Source organism: Didymella exigua, assembly GCF_010094145.1.
Source record: "Didymella exigua CBS 183.55 unplaced genomic scaffold M421scaffold_2, whole genome shotgun sequence".
NCBI lineage: Eukaryota > Fungi > Ascomycota > Dothideomycetes > Pleosporales > Didymellaceae > Didymella > Didymella exigua.
This window is the reverse complement of record NW_022984776.1, coordinates 1,564,320-1,590,188: the sequence shown is the minus strand read 5'-3', so window position 1 is coordinate 1,590,188 and position 25,869 is coordinate 1,564,320. Positions and strand designations below refer to the sequence as shown.

Sequence of the window (25,869 nt, the reverse complement as noted above, 5' to 3'; positions counted from 1 at the left end):
CACCACAACTCGGTTGTGCGCACGGACACGCTGAGGTGCGCATGAAGCAAGCGCAAGAGGAAAAGGATAAAGATGAGCGAGATAAGGCTGAGATAAAAGAGCTAAGATTGCAGGAGAAGGAGAAAGAACGCACAGCTATTGATGCACGCAAGGAGCAAAAACGCAAGGATAAAGAAGCTCCCGCCGCTAAAAAATAAAGATCTATAATTGCCCTAAAGAGGCAAGCGCAAAGCCTTACCGGTAAAGCCTTTAGCAAGGCCTAAGAAGAAGCACTATGCTGGTGCAGTGCGCACCTCGCACCCACACCACCCGCAGCGGCCGAACAGCAACTCTACACAATTGATTTGTATGGAGGAACACTGTCGCACAGGTCTATAGAACACTCTACTACGTAGTCTTGTAATAAAGGTTATTGTGTGTGGCTCTACAGCTTCATGTTTACAAGCCTCTGTTGTGGTGATTCGGCGTATCTGGTGATGGCGCGCATGTGCTGACTACCGGTACCGTAACTACGGTACCTCAGCTGCATCACCAACTCGTCATGGAAACAGACCCTGCCGCCAGCCCTCTGAGAGACGGGCACAAGCAGAATAACTATACAGAACAACAGAATACACTTGGTTTTTCATTGCACTTAATACCGCGACAGAGCATCACAACACTTTCCCGACCGAACGTTATGACTGTCTCGAGTCGTAGTGCAGTGGCAAGAGGAACCCCACACGCAACCCACAAAGGCAAGGAGTGTTTCTGATCGTTCTCGCCTGGCTTGGAGACACTGTACAGTGACGCACCCTCATAGCACTGAGTTCCTTCGCTAGGTTCGACTTCATGCTGACCCAACCACACAAGCGAACGGTCCGTTTGCTGCAGGTATCTAACAACAAATTTGTAGGAGACAAAATATAGCAAACAGTCTCCGCGTTTCTCGATTGGCGAACATGTAAAGGCGCCGGAAAAGGATGTCATCAAATTTCCGTATCTTCCGCCCTGAAACAAACTTCTATGAGCAGGAACCTGCCACGATCCTTTCATCACCAAGCCTGGCAGTCTAGTCTCGATTGGGCTAGAGAACGGCCAAGCAGAGCTTAGCGCTCGCAAGCGGGACGTTTCAGCACGATCGTTTCCGCTATCATGCCATCTGGTTCCTGTTATTTAGGTATTCCTGCCGGTTTCTTCAGCCACAATGGCGAAATCTGGATTCAATACCGCGCGCAATTGCGGGGCCAGTATTGAAATAGCGAGCGCCTATGGATTCTTTGCGAGTCGATCTTCCCTTGGCGGTTGACTAAGATTATGGAACATCCTGCTTTTGACGTTTTGTTTCCGAGTTACCTATCTACCTATCCACCTATTGGTATGCAGAGTTGAGCCGGCGGCTCCATCTGCGCCGCTCTGGTCCTGGGCTGGGTCAGGATTAATATACTTCGAAATGAGTACTGCATTATAATGCGCGTTGGTCCCTCCTCGTTTCCCCGGCCATCGTTTATACCATCGTTTATCTCACTACAGTCCTTCTTTTCACCTCGTAGTACTCGTTCTATTCTGTACAGCTGGTCTCTGTTCGCATCTCCTTCAACATGCTTTCCAAGGCCGCATTTATCAACGCGCTCATCAGCGCTGTGTCTGCTGGTAGGTTGCTCTTATCTGCAACAGGATACATACTAACACTCTAACTAGGCACAATCCTCTGGGATGGACGCTTCAACGATATGACCTCGAGCGCGGATCTCGAGAAGTGGTCTTTCTCCAACCCCATCGGCTCTTACCAGTACTACATTCACGGTTCCGGCGCAGTGTCCGACTACGTCAATCTTGATTCAACCTACAAGAATCCCGCCGACACCGGATCCAAGCAGGGTGTCAAAATCACCATCGATGAGACAGCCAAGTGGAACGGTCAGACCATGCTCAGAACTGAGCTCATTCCTCAGACCACCGCTGCCATCAACAAGGGCAAGGTCTACTACCACTTTTCCATCAAAACCACTGGCACCAATAAGCCTACCGACAACAACGAGCATCAGATTGCTTTCTTTGAGAGCCACTTTACTGAGCTCAAGTACGGCGCCTCTGGCAGCAGCAACACCAACCTTCAGTGGCACGTAGGCGGCGTCTCCAAGTGGGACGTCGAGCTCGTCGCTGACGAGTGGCACAACGTTGCCTACGAGATCGACTTTGACGCGGGCTCCGTCTCGTTCTACCACTCCACTGGTAGTGACGCGCTGACAAAGACCGCTGGTCCCTTCGACGCGAGCACCTCGTCCAACGGTGCGGACTGGCACCTGGGCGTGCTTCGTCTGCCTGGCAGCAACGACGCTGCTGGTGCTGAGGATTGGTTTTTCAGCGGTGTCTACGTCGAGAACGGTGACCTGACTACCAGTATCAACTCTGCCGGTGGTGCTGCTTCTGGTGACTCTGCTCCTGCTTCAAGCGCTGCCGCTACCGCTGCTGCGACGTCTTCTGCTTCGTCTGCCGCTGCTTCGTCTGCCGCTGCTTCGACTTCCGTTACCTCCTCCACTGTCCCCGTCTCCTCGGCCGTCAAGACCCCTGTCGTCTCTTCCTCTGCCACTACTGTTGAGAGCCCCGTCGCCTCCGCCACTCCCGTTGAATCCAAGGTCCCTGTTCCTTCGTCGACTACCGCTGCTGCTCCTTCCTCAACTGCTGGAGCAGACGTCAGCACTGAATTGCCCACTGAGTTCACCCTCAAGGAATTCATTGCCTGGCTCAAGGCCAAGAACGGTCAAAACTAAGCGTTTGATGGTGTTGAGGTGTGCTTCGGAAAGCATTCTTGTATATACTTTAGTTTCGTTAACTGTACAATACGACGGGCAATACGATTCGCGATATGCTGAAGCTTTACACAATGTTGATCTCGATGTCTTCATCAGATTGTCCCGGATATCAATCTCGTCTGAGGAGTTTTTCGGTGTGCTAATTGAGCTTGCATATTGCATCCAATCGGGGAAGTAGCAAGCTTGACTGTGCTCTAGTAGGTTTGAACGACCCAGTCTGTCCTGAGTATGCAGGGCGCATGTCATCCACGCATGTACTGTAGAAATTCAGTTATGTGAGTATCAGCCTAAACTGGGTATTAGAGGTGGCGCTGATGTTGTACTATCTGAACCAATATCAGGTCGCTACATCTCTGCCCCATAACTAAGTAAACTACTGTGTCATACGGCCCTGTGCACGTCCCTAACCTATGCACGAATTTTTGCACTAACAAACATTCAACAGTCAATAACGTAGATTATAAGCGAGTGACGCACCCCATCAAGTTTGCCTACCTCTCTCATCTCATCGTACAATGGCTCAACGCAACGTTACTCAATTACTATCAAATGAATCAGATATTCAGCTCGCTATCTTATCTATCAATGCTAGACAGATCCAAGGCAATCGTCCTGCTGCAGCAGTCTACAACGTAGCCGAAGCAACGCTCCGTCGCCGACGCGCTGGGATACCTGCCAGACGCGATTGCCAGCCCAACTCGAAGAAGCTCTCTCAGCGAGAGGAGGACGTGATTGTTGGACATATACTTGACTTGGATACACGTGGATTTGCGCCTACGTACCCTGCTGTATGTGATGTGGCCAATAAACTGCTGGCTGCGCGTGGCGCTGGTCAGGTTGGTGTCCACTGGCTGCGCAACTTTGTTAAGCGTACAGACAGTCTCACAACGCGTTTTAATCAAGCGTACAATAGGCAGAGAGCTTTATGTAAGGATCCTGTGGTGATTAGACAGTAATAAAGCTGGTAGAGCAGACCAAGCTCAAGTACAGCATTCTAGATGAGGACATGTACAACTTTAACAAGGCTAGCTTTGCAATAGGCAAGATTACTACTTAGCTTGTTATAAAAGGATTAGAGAAGAGAGGTTAGCTAAAGACTATCTAGCCTGGTGACTGTGAGTGGGTAACAATAATTGTTGCTATTAACGCTGCTAGCTGGTCAATTCCACCATTCGTTATCTTCGCTGGCAAGTATCACCTGTCTGCCTGGTATGAGGAAGCAGAGATCCTACGCAACTAGGCTATATTAGTCAGCGACAACAGCTGGACGAACAACTAGCTAGGAGTGGCGTGGCTGAAGCACTTTAATGCTCACACAAAGACTTGTTGTGTTAGTGCGCGTTGCCTGCGTCTCCTTGATGGTCATGAGAGCCACTACTCTCTTAAGTTTCAAGAGATCTGCAAGGAGAACAATATCTTCACGCTCTGTATGCAACCTTACTTATCTCACCTGCTACAGCCTCTTGATGTTGGCTGCTTCTCGCTGTTGAAGCGCGCGTACAGCCGTGAGATCAAGAGCCTAATCCGCCACCACATTAACCATATTACCAAGCTTGAGTTTCTGCCAGCATTTAAGATGGGAAACTTGCGTAAGAAGAGGGTGACTTGAATAGAGAAGAATGAGCTTGCTCGTACGATATGAGCAGCAGTGTGCCTTTAAATTCTTCCTACACCCTCATCCATGATAAATCCTGCTTCTTCTTGGCTGACTTTAATATTGTCTTCTGTCCGCTTCACATAATTCAATAGAGGTGGTTAATTAGTCCCATTACGTGTGTTTGCGTCAAGAGTGTAGATTGCAGTGACTGGCGTTTTCGATCATGGGTACTATTGCCATCTGTTCCTGGAAAAGATGTCACCTCGACGACGAGGGCGCTATACACATAGCCGGCGAGCGTTAAGCATTGGTGGCGAGGCTAGGCTTCATCTCATCCATTAACTGACTACTGTTAGGCTACTGTTCCGAGCCGCTGCTCCAACACCTAACCACACGCCTCAACCACACGCTCCAACACGATGACTCATGGCGTCGACTTGAACCATTATGGACTGCATCAAAACTGTTCATGTACGGTTGTTGCGGCAGACGTAGCCGCTGTAGTATCGACGGAAACTGCGCTGAGTTGCTTGCTAGCTAGGAGGCGACCATATATACATGCCCTGAGACGTGCTAGTCCAAAGTAGTCAACAGAGGTGACGATCAAGGCCTATAGGACCGACTTGCACCGCAACATTACTTCAGTAACTAGCAGGAAGTAGTGTTTGATTACGACCTTCAGCTGAGTTAATTGTAGCCTCCTTACATGTCCATCCAGGGTTATATGGGGCTTCTCCAGATTCTCCTTGTATGAGCGTTCATAGTTGTGTCACGCTGATTGGCGAAATCAGATGCAGAAGCTGCCGTTAAGATCTTTGTAGCAGTAACCCTGTGGGTGGAGTGATGGTGTGGCGTGATTTTGCACAGGCCTTGAACGTGCTTGCCATCATCCACAATATCTTTGACCTTACCAAATTTACGACAGATCTTCTGGAAGGTCTGGACGAAGGTTTTGATAGACGGAACGGTTTGACGTTCGTAGCTGAAAAGCTTAGCTTCTTCAGCCATAAAATAGCAATATTTGATCGTTGCCCGTAATTTGCTATTATTCACGACGGCTCAAGTTTGTCCATTCCAGACGAGATGTTGTCGGTCCATGTTAGCTCACGAAGGTCGTTGGTCTAAACTTCAGCTTTAAAGTCAATCAGCACGGTAAACCGGTCACTCTGTATGATGAAAGACTTCATGTGAGTCCACACCTTCATCTGCTCCGGAGGATCGCCATCCTCGGAGGCGCCAACGAGAAGGCGGAGCTTTGACGTACTTCGAACCGACCATGTGGAAATTGTAGTCTTCATACCAAAAAGCATCGAGATTTGGTAGACGGCCGGGAAGGGCTCGTGGAATCTCTTTTCGTAACGCGTCTAGAATGCCTGAGTCTGGTGGAGTATTGGCCTCGTCCAGGGCTTGGAGCTTCTCGTTACGAATCGGAGGTCAGTTATTGATAAGGAGCATGCAGAAGATCTTGATGGGCGGCATCTGATGTTGGCATGACTTTCGTGAGTCCAGAGGCTTTCAGAACTAGTCTGAAGCGAATTGTGTCGTGATATACTGATGGATACTCTCAGGCTCGAGCTCGCGGGCCATTTTGTAACATCAGGGATTAGACCAACGGTAGTGCAACAGCCGAGGCGTGTGCGGTGAGAAGCCATGGAACTTAATTGTGAGGTCCGCGATAGCCTCTCAGTTGACCTAATGACTGGCGAACCACTACTCTTAACAAGTCGATGTTTTGTGTTATCTATGCGATGGCGAGATGCTCACCATGTCGAGTCAGCTGTCTCAATTTACGCTTGTCATCCGCATCTCGCGTATGCGCAATTTTAGCAGGAAGAGCAAACTCGTGACAACTCCCATGGCTCCAAAACCGATGCCCACATACATCGCAGCACGGTATCCTCTGAGCTCATCCTCCTCGGTCAGACCGCCGTTGTTCATATGCGTCTCAACTGTACCTGCGATACCGACTCCGATACTGATGCTGTAGTTGACGATTGTGTTGACCAAACTTGCTGCCATACCCTGGTGGTGCTTTTGGACTGCATTACTCATGATAAGCGTGCCAGCCGGAAAACTCATGTCCATACCCCATGGAATGATCAGTGTGACTACGAAAGTCTGCGCCCAGTAGATTTGATGAATAGGAAGAGTCGCGACAACGATGCTACCGGCTGTGAACGCACACATAGAGATGAGCATGACCCAGCCTGGGCCGATGCGTGAGATGACGTGTCCGGTCGTGATTGCCGCAACCAATCCAGAAAAGGCAACCGGGCAAAGCTGAGCCATAGTGAGAAGCGGTGATGTTTCTCGGAGTTGCTGTACGACTTGGATGAAATAGTAGATAAAGATCCCTAGACATTCTTAGCACATGAATGCTTTTTTCACGACATCCTTCCATACCAAAAGCTGCCCACCCACACATCTCGCAGATCATGATAAAGGTAACATCTGTACTCAGAGCATCAAAGGGAATCAACGGGTTTGTCGAAACCCTCAGCTCGATCCAAAAGAAAACAGGGAAGAGTATGATGCCAACAATGAGCAGGGCATATATGTAGGGCTGCTCCCAACCGAATCCAGGCGCCTGGTTCCATGCGAAATTGAACATAATCATGGCTGCGATGCCAACAGTTGCACCAAGCAAGTCGAGTTCGCCGATTCTCTGCGTGAAAGTAAGATTCTGCTCTTTCTTCTTGATCGGAAGGGCTGGTAGGACAAAGTAAGACAGACCACCGAGGAAGACCAGAACGGTACCAAATGCCCAGAACGTCCAGGGCCACCAAAGTAGCGACCAGAGGCCAGCAAATGTACCGCCAACAACGGCCCCACTCGGTGCACAGGCGCCGAAAAGAGAGAACACCATATCCTTCCTTCTGCCCTCGTCGTAAGTGGCGCCCAAGAGGCCCAATGCATTTGGTAGTAGAATGGCTGGCCCAATACCGCTCAAAACTCGTGCAAAGATAAAGAGCACCTGCCCGCCGTTCCCTGGCGCGTAAACGCTGCACCCAGCCACAACGTTCCATACCGCGAACCAGCCGAACCCGACGATAACCATCGTCTTGTATCCAAACAAGTCACCACAGCGACCCGATAGTAGGATGAAGGTTCCGACGGTGAGCGAGTAGCCGGCAATGAGCCACGACAGAACGCCAGGGTCGGTGATGCCGAGGTCGCCGCCGATGATATGCAGAATGTTAAGTGTGTTGAGCAATCCTGCCTGCGTAACGAATTGTGCAGAACAGAGCAGGCCCACGAAGAAGAACTCGCGCAACGGTGACATCGTTTCGGCAATCGATTTCGTGCGCGCGAGCTCCAGATCGGGCTCACGCTTGGAAGGTCGTGTAGTTGCGTGTGTAAGATGACGCGATAGGTCCGAGGTTGATGGGCTGGATGATAATGGTGATGGTGGCATCCCCTCTTTCGGCTCAAGCGAGCCGGTCACTGTATTCATTGTGTTTTAGTCTTCGTAGCTTCGCGTTGCGCCGATGCCCTGTAAAGGAGTCCGGAACCCTTCTCTTTCTTTTCAATGGTCTTTCAGTCGTGTTTTAGTCAACCCCTTCTCGGAGTCGTTGAAATCTGCCATGGCCATGACCTCGATGTGGAGAAGATGGGGCCTTATCAATAATGCTTGTTGCAGAGACGACATTTCCGAATCATCGTTGCGCGAGCGGGGAATGGCGACAGGGCACCCCGCGGCGTTGAGTTCGGCATCCACATGTGGGGCCTCCTTTCCCCCCATTCGCTCCACAAAACACGGTGATCGGATTTACACACGGACTTGGTTGTCGGATTTAGCTCTCGGATCTATCTGCAGCGAGAGGGGCACACATCAGATAAGCAGCGGTCCTACATCTTTCGTACTGGCTGACGCGCAGCGTTCGAAATGTGCGGGAGATGACGTGATGTCGTGTTCTTGACATTACAACGGAAGTTTCTAACTACAGGCGCATCGCGTCGACACGTGTTGTCATGCTAAATAGATACGTTATCGGCTTTGCGGAGTCGACGGCACTTTCCTTTCTGTCTTACTCGGTGAGACGCGAACCGTCTAAGCACCGCCTTGACCTCGACGCCACTTAGGCGATTGTGCGAACCATCTCAATACAGCCTTGACAGCTGACATCCATGGTTCGTGATCCGCAAGGCTGAGAGGAACAATCGCCATGCCGCTCCACCAGCTTCCAGAGGAACTTTTACTGCAAATCGCGCTTCAGCTCCCGGATTCAGCAACACCCAAGCATCTGAAAGACTTGAGTCTCACATCTAGGAAGTTGCAGCCGATCGCTCAGGAAGCCCTTCACACTACAGCAAGGCTTGCAATCTCTTGCGGCTGTCACCCTAAAGTCAATACAGTAGTCAGACTGTTACGGACATTGCTGGATCGACCAGACCTTGCCAGCAAAGTGAAGACATTACGCTCTCGAGCTGTGCGCAAACGAGTCGCGAAGCTTTACGAGGAAACTGGATTCGAGCTACTCGCGTTCCGCGACCGTTGTGTTGAGAAGTTGGAAGAGCTAGGTTACCAACCAATACTCGCGTGATGGAAACAACTGCGTCGAGTCAGCCTTCGGGGGCCTGCTCCTGGCGCTTCTGCCAAATTTGATCGATCTCGACTTCTGGATCAAAGATCACCAGCATAGTCCACCTTCCAGTGAGTGCATCTCTGGCTTGTGGGATAGTACTGCTCCGCCAGAGACCATCTTACGCGGATGGAAAAGTATGCAGCATCTTGTTACTGGGGACACGTCCATGCTCAAGTGCGGCATCGAGTTTGACAGACTCACCGTTCTCGGCCTTCGCACAGTCTCTATTGGCACCGTACTTCGGTTGAACGGCCCAGGCAGTCCCCAAGGTGCCGGGAATGTAACGGATCTCGCCTTGACCGTCTCAATACAGTTCGCCGATCAACCGTTGGTCGAGAAAGCAGAAATCGAATTCGGCGATCTCCTTGATGCTCTGGCGTGTCGCACGCTGCAGAAGCTGAAGATTTAGCTCATTAATGATGGCTATCACATCGGCGATGACTTGTCAACGGAGCTAAATACTGGCTACTTTCTGGAGCAACTCAGTAGTGTTCAGAAATCCTTGGAAATGCTTTCGACAACGCTTGAGACCACTGAGGACGGAGAATTGGACTGGTTGGTCGACATGTGCAAGCGCCCCAACAAGTCAATGAAACAGTTTACTGCTCTGAAACCACTCACTTTACCGCAGCCCTTCGTCTTCGAAACCCGAACCGCAAGCTGGAACCCAATAGACAACTTTCAGCCGAATGAATTGCCACCCGAACTTGAGCAACTCGAGCTGCTGTTTCCAGATGAGTCAGTCGAAGAGTGGGCCCGAGGCTTTCTCTCAGAGAACTTCTATAGCGCATCGTCTCCAGTATCAGTACAGGAGTTCATCGCTGGGAAGCGCAGCCTGAAGAAGCTTATACTCACCTGTCGCGAGGATGTTAGAAATGGCGGCGACGTCAGCTACTTTACCGATGAAGTCGACGAGATGTGGTGGACGCTATCGACAGTTTACAGTATCGAGGCAGAGGCTCACGACCAACAACGGGGCACGAGAGAGAATCTGGCGGAACTCTACGAAGACCGAGGCTTGAATGAAGACGACAGCGAGATTGATGACGAAGATGATGGAGAAGATTTGGATGAAGGGGACGTGAACGATGAAGAATGGGAAGACGACCGCAATGAACATCTCCAGGGTCTGCTCCGACCCGGACTCGCTGGTCTCCCTGGCGACCTCGGCGCAGCACCACAGACCACTTTTGACACGGCAGAATTAGTATGTACTGACGAAACACTCATCCTTGCTTACCTCAGAAGTGTTGCGACACATTCCTTCGGGCGAACTGCGGAACATATCGGTATGGCCGTAGGATGGGGCGTTGCACGTGTTGACAAAGCCGTGGAAGCACTGCTAATGGACAATCGTGTCGAGTATCGGACTGACGACTCAGAAGGTCGTACACTGCATTTCGTCAGAGAGAACGAAGTCATACTTGAACACGACAGGCTTTTTGGCAAGCCTGAAAATCGCAGCCATTCTGGAGACACGGCGGCTTGGCCCCGGCAAAAACGGCCCGAAGCTGGGGCCTGCCATAGAATCAAAATTCTCAGGTGTTTGCGAGATCTCGCAGAACCGAACAAGGAGGAGGGTTTGAGTGAAAACAAGCTCAATGACAAGCTCAACATGGAGCCGGGACTCACCCAGGACGCTATGTTCCTCTTGCTCGATGGGGGCTTCATTAAATCTCGCACCAATCAAGGGCTTAGCAGGAACGTGATCTACGTACGGGACAGTGAAGAACTTTGTGACGACGACAGTCGTAGAAGACGAGTTGCTATCAAGAGACTTGCTGCCAACGTCCCAGGCGGCATTTCGGAGCGATTCGCTATGTCCTTCAAGTCAGAGCTGGCAGAGCAAACACTCACGCTGGATCTTCTTCGTTCATACCAGTCCGAAGGAATCAAGCCTGAAGGCATGCTGCGAGATGAGATCAGCGACGCCATTCATACGCCTTTGATGAAGGTGGTGTATGCTTGCACGCGCCTCGTACGAGATAGACACGTCCGGAACTTTGTGGACAAGTATATTTTTGCCCGCGAAAGCGAAGAATTGCGGAGACAGGACAGATTGAAAGAGATGTTCGCGGAAGCGTATGCCAAGTGGGACACAGACGACTCCATGCCGGAGCTTGAAGAATACTGAAGCCGGGACATGTACCTGCTCCGCGCTACTTGATTTGCGGAGAAACAATACAAACAACGCATAAAATGATAGCCGAATCCTATGTACGTCCAATGCTCCCTAGAAACGCCAGCCGACACCATCCATGTTCCAAACGCCCGAGAAACTTCTGTGGTGCGGTCTAATTCGTTGTTGATCATCATTTCTTCTCCTCCATCTTTGCATAGAACCATCCCACCAGATGTCCAACAGTAGGATGGTTCCATGTCAGCGTCGGCGGCACAGTGATGCCCATCGCCTTCTGAAGCTGCTGCCTCAGTGCAACACTCATGACTGAGTCGACACCCAGATCTGCGATCGCCGCCCGGTCGTCGATCTCTTCAACATCTGAGTACAACACACGCGAAAGACAACTCTTAATCTCAGCGCTGAGATGTGCCTTAAGCTCAGGGCCCGCCCTCGGCTTTGCCACCACCACCGCAGCAGTTGCCACACTTTCAGCTGTCACTGCAGTTGCCGCCCTCCTCTGCACCACATCTTGTATAAGTTCACACGGCACCACCTCATCATGCTCCAGTACCCTCATCTTCGTAACGACCGCGTGAGCAGTTTCCATAACGTCAAGATACATCCATGCCTGGAACCCCTCTTGCACCGTAATATCCATAATGCCCTTACTACTCAGCTCCAGACCCACAAGCACTGTGTCGCGTGCCAAACCCAGCGCGCGCCACGCTGTCCACTGGATGGCGATAGCATTGCAACCCTGCGCACGCCGATGCGTGGCCAAGCCGTCAAGAAACGCGTTGGATGTCGCGTATGCGGATTGGCCTGGTGTGCCGATGATCTGGCCGATAGAGGAGAAGAGAATGAAGAAGTCGAGTGTGCCTGCAGGGAAGAGGGTGTGCAGGTTGAGTGCGCCTTGGATCTTTGGTGCCATGACGGAGGCGTATGAGCTGGCCGTGTTGTCTTTGATGTAGCCATAGCCTGAGACGGCGGCGGCGTGGACGATGCCGAGGACTGGTGGGAGGGAGAGGCGGTCGAGGGCGATGGACAGGTCGGCGGCTGCGCCGGGGGAGCCGATGTCGAGAGGAACGGCGTGAATGGTTGCGCCCAGGTTTTCGAGCTTGGTGATTCGCTTGACAGCTGCTGCCATGGAGCCGGAGGTATACGGCCAGTCCTTCCGAGGCGGGAGTGGACGTCGCGATATGACCACAATTCTGCGTGCTCCCTTCTCGACAAGAAATTCTAGTACTTCCAGGCCAAGATCGCCGAATCCTCCTGTAACGATATATGTTCCGTGCGGCTGTGGCAGTAAACTCCAGGATGGGTCCCCACGTTGCTGATCTTTGGGGAATGGGCGCAAGCGAGCCACACGAGGCAAGCCATCCTGAACGCGTACAACACTCTGATCCTTGACATATCTGACAGGTAGGAGAGGGAAAGCTGGCCCTTCGTTGTCAATGAGGCCACCCCATACATCTGGATACTCTGATGCTGCAACTCGGGCAAAACCGTAGAGTGAATACTGTGCCAGACAAGTGGGTGACTGGCCTTTGTAAGCACTGTCAGTGATGACGAACAGCTTTGGAATTCTGGGCATATCTGCAAGTATGCTGAGGATATTGGCTGTCTCGCAGGTGAAAGCATGAGCTTTCTTGGAGATGTCCTCTGCAGCCTCAACCAAGCCAGGCAAGTAGAAGACGACTACGTGGCTACCTTGTAAGACATCCATTACATCAAGGTCTTTCAGGTGCTCAGAGGAAGGTACCAGGACCACTCTTGTCGTCATCTCCAAAGCGTTTACATAATTGTCTACGGCTTGATTGTCCTCGGCCACGACAACGACGTTACTCATGGGCAATGGCGTTTCGGAGAATTTGGGTGGTATCCAAGCCAAACGGTGAACCAGCGAGTCGACGCATTTTCTCTTGTCGCCCACAACATCAACGTCAGAGAATCTCATGCCCTTGATCTTAGTAAGGAGCACACCATCCACACTTAGTATGCTGATGTCAGCCTTTAAATTCTCACCCTCAGAAGCTTCCTCGATGAACAAATAGCCGATCTTGGGTGGTGCGCCACAAGACACGAACATCACCTGATCGATACCGCTGACGATGCGTATACGTACGTTCTTGAAGAAGATGGACGACCCAACGGATGTAGCAGCGTCGAGAAAAGGCGCCCAGCTGGTTGAGTCCCATGGCAGTGTCTGAGAATCAGGGTCCATGTCCATTTTAACAAGCATCTCCTTGTCGTTGCCGAAGTGTTCGAGTACGGCCCATGGGAATGCAATGCCGGAGACGCCAATACTTTGCAAGTAGTCCCAAGCAAAGCTATTTGGAAGCTGAGCGCCAATGCGAGACTGAATGTCTGAGATCGAAAGGGTCTGTTGGAAGGGCTTCATGTCGATTTTCAGTCCTTTCGCTGAGCTGTGCTCGATCCAGCCATGTTCGATGCCATCGTCTCCCACAGCGTCGCGCTTAAGGCGAGAAGCCATGCGGATCTCATTTCCATCGAGAACAACCTGAAGCTCACGCACGTCGGAGGCCATCGGCGTGGGTACGCGTAACTCAAGAGCTTCCAGAATTGTGGCTCTAGTGGCTTTCTGGAATGTGTTACAGTACACGGCAGCGGGGATAATCTCGGTACCGTCGAGTGGATGCGTCAAGGGATAGGGCTTGGTAGAGTCGTCAAGCATTGTAGTCCACACCTTCATCTTACTACCGGCAATTTCGATGATGCCGCCAAGCACAGTGTGCGTGTCAACACTATGCTGCTGGAAGGCGGTACCTGAGCCCATGGAGATGGTCTTCCAGTACGGCTTGTGTACCCATGGTGTGTTTGGCACCTGAGTCGACCACGGTCCTGCTCCAATTAAGGCATTGAAGTCGACATTCGTACCCAACGTGTGGAGTTCAGAGATGGCCTTCAGAATGCTGCGTTCGGCTGAACAGCCCTTGGCCATGATACCGAATGCTGCCGGATCTTCGATCGAACGAGCAGACAGTGTCTCGGAAATGGAATTGGAAACGATAGGATGAGTAGAGATTTCCATAAAGATACGGAAGCCATCATCGACTGCAGCTTCGACAGCATCGACCAGCCACACAGGGTCCACCATGTTCTTGGTCCAATACTCAATGCCGCGCAGCGATGTTGTCCGGGGATCAGCAGCCGAAGTCGAATAAATTGGTGTGATTGCAGGTTGAGGCCTGATGTCTTGACCTATTCCTTTCTGTAGTGCGGATGCGAGCTGGTCAAGCATAGGCGAATGGAACCCGATGTCGGTTTCGACTCTACAAAGCTTGACACCCTCCTTCTCGAGGCGCTTGACGTACCTTTCAACAGCCTCAGTGCGGCCACTGACGACACAGGTTGATGGCGAGGACCTGATTGCAGCAACAATGTCACTCCTTCCTAGCAGATGCTGTGCAACACTCTCGAATGGCAGCGTGACTAAAGCCATTGACCCTTGGCCTTGCATCGTTGCGTATAACTTCGCTCGTCGTGAGACAATGATTGCGCCTTCTTCCTCGGTCAGGCAGCCAGCAGCAACAGCGGCTGCGATCTCGCCAACAGAATGGCCAATGATGGCTTGTGGCGCGACACCTCGCGACTTGAGCAATGCCGTGAGACCGATTTGGATGGTATAGGTGAGAATCTGAACCCTTGCTGAGCCACCCAGATCGCAGGCCTGGAATGCGCCGATGACAGAGAACCCCGCTTCTCTCTGGAAGACAGGCTCCAGCAAGGAGATAGCGTTGTGGAAGGCAGGGACGTGCAGGAGCTCCTTTCCCATGTCTGGCCACTGTGCACCGTGTCCGGAGAAGATCCAGACCGCGCCCTTACTAGCTGCAGGGTCGGAGATGCGACTGATTGTAGTCCATTGGTCTGGCCTGCCCTTCGCAAATTCGGTCAAAGTGCAGACAGCATCATTGTGGTCAGACACCACAAATGTAGCCCGATAGTCGTACGCAGCACGGCGCTGAGACAGCGTTCGTGCAACAGCATGCAGATCTTCAGACGAGCCGTCTGCAGTAAGCCAATGTGCCAAAGAAGCAGCGATGGCAGGTAAGCGTTTTTCTTGCATGGCCGATAACGTGAGAATCACCGGCGATTTCTCGCTTGCTGTGAAATCGCTTTCTGCTCTTACTGGCGCTTGTTCAAGGATTGCGTGACACACAGAGCCACCGTAGCCGTAGCAGCACACTGCTGCTCTCCGTACGTCGCGCTGAGGCCACGCTCTCTGCTCCCTGGCAACTTCCAGACCACTGTTCGCCCAGTCGACTTTGGTGTTGAGCTTATTCAGTAATGCTTGTGGGGCGATGAGGCCTTTTTGTACACTGAGCACTGCCTTGACGAAGCCGATTGCGCCAGCTGCAGCCTCGAGATGGCCGATGTTGGGCTTAATGGATCCGATGTAGCAGGGAGAAACGGACGAGCGCCCTATACCATAGACTCGGGCAATCGCACTAATCTCAGTAGGGTCTCCTAGAGACGTCGAAGTCGCATGAGCTTCAACGTAGTCGATCGTGTGTGGGTCGACGTTACCAGCTCGCATCAGGGCCTGCCTAGCGACAAGCTCTTGTGCCTCCGAGTTCGGTGCCATAATGCCGTTGGTTTTACCATCTTGAGCGGAAGCAGAGCTCTTCAAGATGGCAAGGATGTTGTCGTTATCTTCGATAGCTGCATTGAGACGCTTCAGCACAACAACTGCTCCGCCTTCTCCACGTGCATATCCACACGCTGCGTCGTCGAACGACTTACATACACCTTCTGTAGTCAAAGCGCCGGCCTTTTGAAGCATATGCGTAAGTCCAGGTGCGCATATGACGTTGACGCCACCACAAATGGCGACAGTGCTCTCGCCAGACACGATGGCTTGGCGAGCAAGGTGAATGGCGACAAGTGAGCTTGCACAAGCTGCATCGACTGCTGTGCTGGGACCTTGCAAGCCTAGATGGTATGAGATCCTGTTCGGAATGCCATGGTAGGCAGTACCGATACCACTCCAAGCCTCAATCGTCGGAAGATCTTCCATCAGCATGCGGGAGTAATCATCCGAGTCGACACCCATATACACAGCTGTGTCACTCCCAGTGAGCTTTTTGGGATCAACACCGGCATTTTCCAACGCCTCCAAAGCCAGCTCCAGACCCAAGCGTTGATGCGGGTCCATAAGCTCGGCCTCCTTAGGAGAGATGCCGAAGAAGGCTGCATCAAAGTCTTCGAGATTGTCCAGGAAGTATCCTTTGCGAATAATATTGTCTAGGAGCTTGGCATTGCGATGGTCCCGTCGCCGCCATGGTTCCCATCGTTGCGGAGGCACCTCGCCAGCAGCATTCTTTTTCTGTAGGAGGAACTCCCAAAGCTTCTCAGGTGTGTTGTTTCCGCCAGCAGTACGACATGATAGGCCTACAATCGCAACATCTTCCGTATGAAACTGTCGTTTGTAAGCTCATGCAAATGATTCGCTGAAATTTGGACCTGTGCAAGTGGTACCTACCTCGCCGGAATGTGACGTGTGCAAGTCAAGGACTTCAAAGCCTGATCTGCTGCTGGGCGTTGTGGTTCCATTTGTGGAAGGCATTGCAGAGAAACACCACGCTTCAGATGATGTAGACGTGTCGCAAAGATTGAATGGTTCTTCCGCGGATTTGTAAACAGTAGGACAATCTGAAATGAGAGTGTGGTCGCTATCCTCCAGCGGAGTACACCGTTCATCGCTTTCGAACTCCATGATCGATTTGGAGCGGATCCTTGTGGCCATGGGCTCGTTGTCTATTCGTAACGGTCTGATAGATGGACTTAGTCTCGAGTCATGGTGCGGTATGATAAGTGAAGAAGCGAAGAACTGTAGGATGCCGATCGTGCAAGAACAGCGGTGCAGTCCACGATGTTAGGAAAACCCATAGTGAGACATGAAAGTGTTGTCTAGCGGTGGACATGGGTTGGAAGTACTCGGCGGCTCTGATGTGTCTCCTAAGCGTCGACGTTACACAGAGTCCTCACGTTCTAGAAGTAACAAAGTTCTACGGCTCTCTGTTCATGCCGGCAGTCAAGTACATTCGGGACGTGTAATCTGCGAGCTTCCAGGACGCTCGGTACCATTACCATCCAGTCTTGTACCATGTTGCTGTGGAAGCAAATACCTTAATTTAGTAAGGATGTGCCGCCGGACAGTACCTAGGTTTGAGTGCCCCCTGCTTGGGAGAAAGTTCCGATACCGGTATGCTATGCACTCAGTCACAATTGTTGTCAGTGTGACAACTTCCTCTCAGTCCATCGCTAGGCAGTAGGTGCTCGGGGCTCAGAGTGCAACGTTCGGAAACTTTCTGTGTCTAGAGGATATTGATCATTAGCGTCTCCACTTCGATCGCTATCGTTTATCGTAGTTGAGCACATTTGAGGCTGGAGGAAGGCGCTCACAGCTACCAAGCTAGACATGTGTAAGGCTTGTCGCTTGTGACGCGGCGCTACGGCACATCTTCCTAGTCGCGGCAGATGTTCGCTTGTCGAAAGGACGGCTACACTGATTCGCCACGTGGAACGGCATGTAGCTATGCGACTTCTGGGAGGATGACCGCAGCCGCGTGGTACAGTGGGTGGCACGCGGGACGCTGTACGCGCTGTCAAATACCAACTGGTGTCACCACTAGAGGGTTACTCAAACCCGACGTCTAGCTGTATCATCTCCTGTCATTGTACAAAAGTGGGGTTCCAGTAACCTGGTCGACGAGAGCCGGGCCCATTTGCATCGCAGATCTGTGCAGGGACGTCGACTTGAGATCCAACAATGAGGAATCTGGAGTTGCTTGAAGACAATAATGCGACGAAACCGCCAATGCTCGCGTGTCTTCGTGTGACCCCGCTCTGTCGCTTTCGCGCAGCTCCGAGAACTGATCTGGATTTTCATGCAACTGCATTATTCTGTGGTCTGTCAGGGGCACGATGTTACCTAGCGACGATCCGTGTCCAATGTTTCCTTTTGCGGCTTTGCAGCCGTAACTTCAAACATTCACCTAGGGATTTGTTCGAAGGCCGGGCGCTCTCAAAAATTGTGAAAGACGACAGCCTTCGAGAAGACTCCGAAGATCTAGTTTCAGTATCCGAAGATCTAGTTTCAGGATCCGAAATCTCTGCTTCTGCTGCACGTGACAGTCTCTGGAGCTGCATTACTATGTAAGCGCAGCACGACAATTTGCGCAATCGTGAATGACGTCGATGAAGCTGTCGCACCAATCTAGGATGCTAATAAACCGGCATTGACCGGGGATCTAGCGAGAACTTCGTCGATGATGTGATGGTCGCGGATAAATTGCTGCTGGAGCTACTGGAGGCGCTAGCGTTCTCGGCATGGTTACTTCGTACGATGCCTGATGTGAGGCTCCGCCAATGTCGGAAGGTCGACCACGTAAGCGAGTGTGAAATTTGCTCGTATAGCGACAGTTTCCATGCTTGGTCCTTGCGCGGCCGCTGTATCATCGTCGTTATGCATTACGTGTGGTAAACCTCGAGGTGAAAGCCTTAGGGAGGATCACAAAGTCAAAACAAGACAGTTCTAAGAATCACTCAGTATCTTCGATACATGTCAAGACGGCTGCATCGCTGCAGCTATCTTTATATCCAAAGATCTCTCCATAGTTCAAGCAGGGCACGTGTGGTGATAGTTTGGTACAGGCTAACAACCAAGCACCCACTATTTCCCCGGAGCTTTCGCAGTTGCTAAGACGAAGCCTTGAACCATGTAATGAAAAAGGTCGACAGCTTGATACTCATAACCGACGGTACCAAGTGTGGCTATGCTGGATGGTCGGCATCCTTCCAGCCGCCACGGCAATGATTACAGCTGGAAGACATAATTTTACGCAATGGTTGAAGACGCATCTCGATAAACAAAGTAACAGTTCGTAGTCCCTCAAGTAAGTTCTGGCTCTGTGGTTCATCTGATACATTGGTACCCATCTCATGAAAGCGCTCGATGTCGTTCTGCACTACAATACGCCGTGGCATACGGCCCCATGCCTACGGAGTGACATTTGCACAAGCATCCCGGTCTTTGCGCACGCTTGCTTGGACCAACTCGGCTTTTAGTAGCGAGTAGATTATGATAGACCGAGTCGGAAATAAGATATCAATCACACATATGCGCCTTTCGTATAAAAGAGCGCTGTACACGCGGACATAGGGCACTTCTTTGTACGACACAATCACCATGCGCCTCACCTTTCTAAACCTTGCGCTGTCCGCCGGCGCTGCACTGGCAAGTCCCTACAAGAAAGTCTCCAACGGCACCTATGAACAAGAAACGCGAAGCATCGATGAAATTTACCAAGCAGCCTTGGCCGAAGGCGGCGTTGTCACCCTCTGGCATGGCGGCGACGAGAAGACCCAGCAAAATTTTCTGAAGCAAGCCTTCGAGACACGCTTCCCCAACATGACGCTCAATGTCACCGTTGACCTGTCCAAGTACCACGACAGCAATCTCGATCTACAGCTCGCGGCCAAGAACGTCTACGTCGACAGCATCATCTTGCAGACACTGCACGACTACCCTCGTTGGAAGAGAGAGGGTGCTTTATTGAACTATGCACCCAAAAATTTCGATCAGATCTATCCCTCCTTCAAGGATGCAGATGCTGCCTATGCCGGTCTCTTTGTCATTGCCTGGTCAATTCAGACAAACACCAACAAAACAGCCACAGCATTGACATCGTACAATGACTTCATCAAGCCCGAGTTCAAGGACAAGTTGGCCCTGACCTACCCCAACGACGATGACGCGGTCCTTTGGCAATTCGATCTTCTGTAAGAATCATCTTGGACCGGCATGTAGGAGCGAGCTAACAAGTACAGCCTCAATGATCCCAACTTCGGTCACTCGTGGTTCGAAGCCCTCCTAGCCAATAACCCTCGCTGGGTCCGCGGCACGGCTACCCCCAGCACTCTCGTCAGCGGAGCCAACAGCAGCAGCGTCGCAACCTTCACGTCCGGTCACTCTTTTTCCGCTATATCAGGTTACAACTTCGCTCTCCCTACCGAAGGCAATTTTGTATCCTGGCCTCAGACCGGTGCTATCTTAAAAGACGCTCCGCATCCCGAGGGCGCGAAATTGCTGCACAACTTCCTGCTCAGTGATGAACATCAGAAGAATGTTGGCTGGAGCACGAGGCAGGATATTCCGGCGCCGGCTGGCGCAAAGAAGATTCTGCAGCAGCCGAATACGCATGCGACTAAGTTTGCGAAGTGGATGGCCAATCGCGAGTATGTGGAGAGACTGAGGTTCTTCTTTGAGTCTAAGATTGGTACAGCGCAGGGACTCAGTCCCCTTGAGGACGACCTGTGAGTGGTGCATGACCGCAGCGGGCTAGTCGAGGCTCTTCTACGACTTAGATTCTCTTTACACACGCACATAAAGGACGGTCAATTATACATATTTTCCCTCCTCTCTGTATGCTTACCAATGTCGCGTTCACAAATCTTGACCACTGTTGAATCAATGACTACCCGTGCTGTCCGCTGCAAAGTAGCGTAAACAAAACAAAGACCAGAATCCACACGAACACTCCGCTCGCAACATTCTTGCCTGCCATGCCGTAGACTTAGGCGGCGCAGCACTACCATTGGGCGTGAGAGCTGAGGTCCCGTTGCCCCACTCCCACTGCCGACCAGTTCTGGAAACAGGTAACTCGTGTTGGTATCAACAACTACACAGTTCTTGATAAGCGCAATCCCGTTCATCACAGTCTCCCACTGCTCTTTAGTACACTGCTCACAATGCAACATGTAATACTGGCTGCCAGACAGCGTCAATGGTTCGTTGGTGATGTTTTATACGGTTACCGCACCTTCGTACGAGTAGTCTGGGAATCCTGTAGTCGAAATTTGCCTGTAGCAATGTCAATGTTGAACGGTACGCTCTGGGTACTGCGGAACTCTGCCTCGGACTGGTATACGGTGCTTCGTGTGCCTGCTTCGTATACACGTGTAAAGCTTAGGTCGCCGTGCTGACGCACCTGGCCGCCTATGTATGTGTCGTTCACGACTAGAGGGGCGTGACCGGCTGCAGCGAAGTGAATAGCGTCGTCGTACGGAATGGCGAGCGAGAGAGCTTCGCCACCATACCAGTTGCAGGCGTAATAGCGGTCGCCGTAGACCAGAGCAACCTTGACGCCTTCTTCGAGAAGATAAACGAGATTTCCTTTCCAGTCCAAAGGTGAATATTCGCCAATGCTGCGGAAAGCACAGGACACGGCCGAGTTGGATTGAGTCCAGTTCAGCGAGATACCTAACTCTGCTGCACGTGAGGCTGGTTGAACCATTCTGCATACCATAGCGCCGGCCAAAAGGGTGCACCAGGGGCGGCAATGTCGTAGTAGTCGACGTAGATATCGAAGTATGCATTCGGATTTCTGCAGTGCAGAGAGTTTCGGCTTTCTGGCAAATTGTTGACGCTATCATTGAAGCCCTGATTTGTGGGTTCGTAGGTGATGCTAAGATTCCTACACGTCTCGATTTGGTGCAAGCAGCCATTGGTACAGTACAAGGCGTCAATGGCTTCTTCATAACGCGACTCGTTGTATGCTTTGATGCCGTAGGTATTATTTAAGGCCATTTATTGGTAGCCGGCCCACTGGACGTGATGATCGCTGCAGCCATTGATGATCAGTAGAGTATTGAGGTGAAGCAAGTGGGTCTGACTCTGCTCATCCCATGTACCATTCAGGAAGCGCTCATTCTACTCCTGAAAGTAAGCTGCAAATGCAGGCCCACGGAAACCACCGTAGGACTATGTAGCGATCGGGACCCTGTCTTTATTGGACTTTTACTGCGAAAATTCTTGGAACCAGACCTGAGCAAAGTGCCAGAGCGCTCGCGCTGAGTCATCTGTATCCCGGGTAGTCAAGTTGGCATCTTGACTGGCATATGTACCCACGCAAAAGAACACAGTCCGTACGGGAATTCCGTTCGAGAAGTCGGCAACTATCAAGTCTCCCGTGTCGATGTTTGTTGTGGTGTTAGTCAAGCTATTGTAGCTCATGCCAACTTACACTGGCTAGTCGAGGTAAAGCAATATCAACTATTGACACGTCAGCTCGGATTCAGGGTTCGTTCTATTTCCTGATAAATCTTCGTTGTTCGATGACCAGTCGCTCAGGTATGTCAAGTGGGAGTCCGAGTTGACATTGCATGAACCATTTTCACCCAGCAAGCCTAGCATAGAGCTGCCTCCCGGTCCACCATTCTGAAGATACAGTCAGGAGATATGCGAAAATTTAGTGTTATATGTACCATCCAGATTGACAAATGCGCGTTTGCGGGATCTCTCCTAGATTCGGAAAACCAAAAGAAGGTGCTGATTTCATACGTCTGATTCTGTACACCTAGATCGGTGAGGGCGCCAGCAGGCAGATGGACGTAGTCAGAGTAGAATTGAGCTCCTTGAGTCACCTCACAAAGATCACTCTAGTAAGTATCAGTGACTTGGAATGTGTTACAAGCATGCGTGTTCACAAACCTCCCTGTGCCATCTTCAACGTGCGAATGTAGCACTGTGACTCCCTCCAGGCTCCAGCGCAGGCGGAAAGTGAGCATGGGCAAGTCCACTGAGGAAGCCACTGGCGACAAACAGCGATGTTTGACTGAGCAAAATCTTTCCGGTGACGTAGAACTCCTGACAGCCGTTCAACTAGGGTAACACAAGATCAGGAAGGATACTTATACCTCGACTTATGCTGCGCGGCTCGGTAGAGTGCACGCATATTATGCGTGCCCGTCACTTGCTACATTCAGAAGTAACTGGTAATGACATACTGGGCTGCCTTGTTGGGACATAGCGCATCCGTAGGCTTGCAACAAGAACCAGGTTCCGAATGGACCGAATGTTGATTGCGTTCAGTTGCCTGCCATGCTACATAGCCCAGGAAGCCAAGCAGACACTTGCAATTGTTATGCTTTCCCGTTCAGTGTTTCCGCTTTTAGGACCCATGACAGCCGTGAGGATGTGTTGCAGATCGTAGGGGCACGCGTCGTAGTACCTGCGGAACGAGCTCACCGGAGGCTGGAAAGCGGAGACTTGAGCCATAACAACTAAAGTATTCATTTAGGAAGGCTTCAAAGATTTAGAAATTGTTGTGAAGATTATATGTTGGATCTTGGGTAAGGAATGCCTACATGAGGGGTGGGCACAAGCTCGTCAAGCAAAGGAAAGGGTAGCCTTACACTAGACTAGCTTGTTTGGGACGCGACTTACTTTATCCACCGCCGCACTTTGCAGTCTCACATCCGATCAATAAGCACGGAGATGTGATAAGACGTTATAGCGCTACCGGTTATTTCCAACACGACGGCGGCTTCGCGAGACTCATGGTGGCAAGCACTATGGCCTTGCTTGTTGACCTCCAGCGGAACTGCTGAGCCAAATCGCCTCCCACCTCTTCGATTTGGATACTGCATCTCATGGCGCTTTCCAAGACTATAGCTTCTGTAGCCTGCGGCTAAACTGTCGGTCTATAGAGGTGAAGACTCGATATTCATGTCAGCTTTGTACATTAGTGGTAGGACCTTGCTCGAAGCCTAGCAACTTCGAGCTCCTATGTTTTGGCAGTGATACGTCGCTGATCGAGTCGGCTAAGAATATCGAGTACTTTGCCTGCATTTTGCTTGCGATCGTTGTCTCCGGTACCTGAGCGTACAATTGCCAGCATGTCGTCGAACGAGGCGTGACCCAGGAGGTATTCTACGCATTGTTAGCATCAAAGCATGACGTTTCGTGGACGCAGATTTTGGTACCTTTCAGCTCATCCAGTGCCAAACGCTCACCGCCATGGTGTTCTGTGGTCGTGCTGGCATGTTTCGAGGCAGCCAACTGCTTGGTCCGATTCACAGAGGCATCAGCATCCTCGCTAGCCTCAATATCAGTATATCCGCACGTTTGTTCACACTTGTCGATAGATCCACGCATACGACGACGGCTTCGTCCGGCTCCTTGATTAGGCGGTGGATAGTCCGAACAGAAGACAGGAACCCTCGAAGAAGCGCAGAGGATCGTTTCTAATGATTGTAAGAGGAATAACCTCCTTCATAATCTCATAGAGACATTGAGATAACGCGGCACTCTCAGATGGTGGTGGAGTCTCCTCGCGCATAAGCACGTATGCTGTTCGAACAGCTGGTGGGAACCGCGTCATAAGATGGAGGATGCGTAGGACAGCTTCTTGCTGATCTTCGTCCATATCTCTACCGGAGGTGATGTCTGTAAATGTGCGCAAAGTGGACAGCAAACTAGCGAAGCCGCGGTCAGTCTGACCCAGGGGATGCTCCCACGCTGGTTGCTTTTGGAAGATAGCTGCCCTCCTAACGCTCACTGTCTTCGTTAGCATACTCTGTCAGAGGAGTCAGGTCGGCATCAAACACGTAGCAGGGCCTTGATCAACGGCCGCAGAGTACACGCGCGGCCCAGCGAAGATTGAGAGCACGCCATCGATAACACTGTCATGAAGAACTACGGTTACGAGGGTGACATCCTTATTGTGGGCCGTGATCTCAATGGGGCATTCAGACGTGTGAAGGTCCACGGTGAGGCCTCGGTTGTCGAAGGCAGCGTCACAGTAAGAGCCGTTGGCGCGAATCTGACGACTGTGTGATTGACGCGAGCAGACTGCTAGCACGGGAAGTTTCAGATACCGCGCACTGCCGCCGTCTTGCTCATTGCGGTCTTCCAGGCCACCGATGGCGCAGAGAAGCTTGCCTGCAGCTTTATCTTGGAGCTGGTCCTAAGCTGCACGCTGGATCGAGGCCAGTGTAGGCTCTTATGTTGGAATGACAGTAATCTTCTTGTCCTCGTAGACAACGGCTAGTGTGTGGAGTGCATCTGAGTAACCTGCACCGCGCTCGTTGAGCGCCGCATTTGTGTCAATCTGGCGTGCTGCACTACTGTTGCGGCAGACGTAGCCGCTGTATGTATCGATGGAAACTGCGCTGAGTTGCTTACTAGCTAGGAGGCGACCATATATACATGCCCTGAGACGTGCTAGTCCAAGGTAGTCAACAGAGGTGACGATCAAGGCCTGTCGAACCGACTTGCACCGCAACAACTACAGTTGCAGTCGAGTTCTGAGAGCGCTTCATAGCCGATAGGGACATCGAGATGCTGGCAGACGGCAACGCGGAGCTGTGACAATGTCGTCGACAGATTCAGTGGCTGCGAGATGGGATGAATGGAGTCCATGTCCGAGTTCTCGTGAGCCAGATCTGGTGTCATAATACGGAGCTGAAGTTTCTTGCCCAAAGCGGACAGCTGAGTTGATTGTGGCTTGTTAGTGCTAGGCTGAGCCTGCTGCAGGGTGTCAGCCTTGCGCTTCCACAAATAAACTGAGAACCTCCAGGGTAGTGCGTAAGATTGACAACACTTACATTGATGACCGCGAAGATTGCTCTATTGGAATCTGGTAGAATATCACAGAGAAGATCTTCGATGTCTACCATAGGGTCATCCTCACTATCGAGGTGGAGGTCGATTGAGAGGCTGAAGGTAGTCGCAAGGCTCAGCTTTGGAGCAATTGTTGGAAGGCGTGCTTGGACAGAGTCCAATAGTGCAGAACAAAGCTGCGATGGTGACAGAACGACGAGCAAGCTCGCGGTCTGTCCGCCTGAGACTACCTTGACGAAATGGAGCGGGGAGTGTGAGTACCTCCAGAGGACGGTTGAGGTGAGGTGGTGGTGGTATTGGGAGCAAGGCAGGCGCGGTGGGCGTATTTATGAGCGGAAGGC

At 51.5% G+C, this 25,869-nt stretch overlaps 7 protein-coding genes across 7 annotated transcripts; 4 read left to right on the top strand and 3 right to left on the bottom strand.

Annotated features, from left to right (window-relative positions):
* Window positions 1–1,226: 1,226 nt before the first annotated feature.
* On the top strand, window positions 1,227–2,873 carry M421DRAFT_416121 (glycoside hydrolase family 131 protein). Its single transcript, XM_033590948.1, has 2 exons — window positions 1,227–1,632; window positions 1,681–2,873. The coding sequence occupies exons 1-2, from the start codon at window positions 1,581–1,583 to the stop codon at window positions 2,751–2,753; spliced, it is 1,125 nt and encodes a 374-aa protein (XP_033454017.1). The 5' UTR covers window positions 1,227–1,580; the 3' UTR covers window positions 2,754–2,873.
* A 3,159-nt stretch (window positions 2,874–6,032) lies between these two features.
* Window positions 6,033–7,945, bottom strand: M421DRAFT_416119 (uncharacterized protein). The gene is made up of 2 exons (XM_033590947.1): window positions 6,796–7,945; window positions 6,033–6,746 (listed from the first exon to the last, which is right to left on the bottom strand). Exons 1-2 carry the CDS (start codon window positions 7,844–7,846, stop codon window positions 6,175–6,177), a joined length of 1,623 nt encoding a protein of 540 aa, XP_033454016.1. The 5' UTR covers window positions 7,847–7,945; the 3' UTR covers window positions 6,033–6,174.
* Window positions 7,946–8,558: 613 nt separating this feature from the next.
* On the top strand, window positions 8,559–11,112 carry M421DRAFT_88908 (uncharacterized protein; the record flags this gene model as incomplete). Its single annotated transcript, XM_033597712.1, has 3 exons — window positions 8,559–8,913; window positions 8,960–9,258; window positions 9,388–11,112. 3 exons carry the CDS (start codon window positions 8,559–8,561, stop codon window positions 11,110–11,112), a joined length of 2,379 nt encoding a protein of 792 aa, XP_033454015.1.
* A 178-nt stretch (window positions 11,113–11,290) lies between these two features.
* Window positions 11,291–16,687, bottom strand: M421DRAFT_88907 (polyketide synthase; the record flags this gene model as incomplete). The annotated part of the gene is made up of 2 exons (XM_033597711.1): window positions 11,291–16,540; window positions 16,604–16,687. 2 exons carry the CDS (start codon window positions 16,685–16,687, stop codon window positions 11,291–11,293), a joined length of 5,334 nt encoding a protein of 1,777 aa, XP_033454014.1.
* A 1,207-nt stretch (window positions 16,688–17,894) lies between these two features.
* M421DRAFT_204178 (uncharacterized protein) lies at window positions 17,895–18,384 on the top strand. Its single transcript, XM_033588147.1, has one exon. It carries the CDS (start codon window positions 17,942–17,944, stop codon window positions 18,281–18,283), a length of 342 nt encoding a protein of 113 aa, XP_033454013.1. The 5' UTR covers window positions 17,895–17,941; the 3' UTR covers window positions 18,284–18,384.
* Window positions 18,385–19,312: 928 nt separating this feature from the next.
* M421DRAFT_52248 (ABC-type Fe3+ transport system) lies at window positions 19,313–20,443 on the top strand (the record flags this gene model as incomplete). The annotated part of the gene is made up of 2 exons (XM_033595004.1): window positions 19,313–19,905; window positions 19,954–20,443. The coding sequence occupies 2 exons, from the start codon at window positions 19,313–19,315 to the stop codon at window positions 20,441–20,443; spliced, it is 1,083 nt and encodes a 360-aa protein (XP_033454012.1).
* A 3,247-nt stretch (window positions 20,444–23,690) lies between these two features.
* Window positions 23,691–25,584, bottom strand: M421DRAFT_1134 (uncharacterized protein; the record flags this gene model as incomplete). The annotated part of the gene is made up of 6 exons (XM_033587221.1): window positions 23,691–23,836; window positions 23,890–24,002; window positions 24,112–24,463; window positions 24,512–24,847; window positions 25,198–25,435; window positions 25,513–25,584. The coding sequence occupies 6 exons, from the start codon at window positions 25,582–25,584 to the stop codon at window positions 23,691–23,693; spliced, it is 1,257 nt and encodes a 418-aa protein (XP_033454011.1).
* Window positions 25,585–25,869: the final 285 nt, after the last annotated feature.

Coding starts and splice junctions, on each gene's coding strand:
- M421DRAFT_416121 (XM_033590948.1), top strand. CDS start 1,581: ATGCTTTCCAAGGCCGCATTTATCAACGCGCTCATCAGCGCTGTGTCT. Junction 1,633..1,680: donor CATCAGCGCTGTGTCTGCTG/GTAGGTTGCTCT, acceptor CACTCTAACTAG/GCACAATCCTCTGGGATGGA.
- M421DRAFT_416119 (XM_033590947.1), bottom strand. CDS start 7,846: ATGAATACAGTGACCGGCTCGCTTGAGCCGAAAGAGGGGATGCCACCA. Junction 6,747..6,795: donor GTGTGGGTGGGCAGCTTTTG/GTATGGAAGGAT, acceptor AAGAATGTCTAG/GGATCTTTATCTACTATTTC.
- M421DRAFT_204178 (XM_033588147.1), top strand. CDS start 17,942: ATGCTCGCGTGTCTTCGTGTGACCCCGCTCTGTCGCTTTCGCGCAGCT.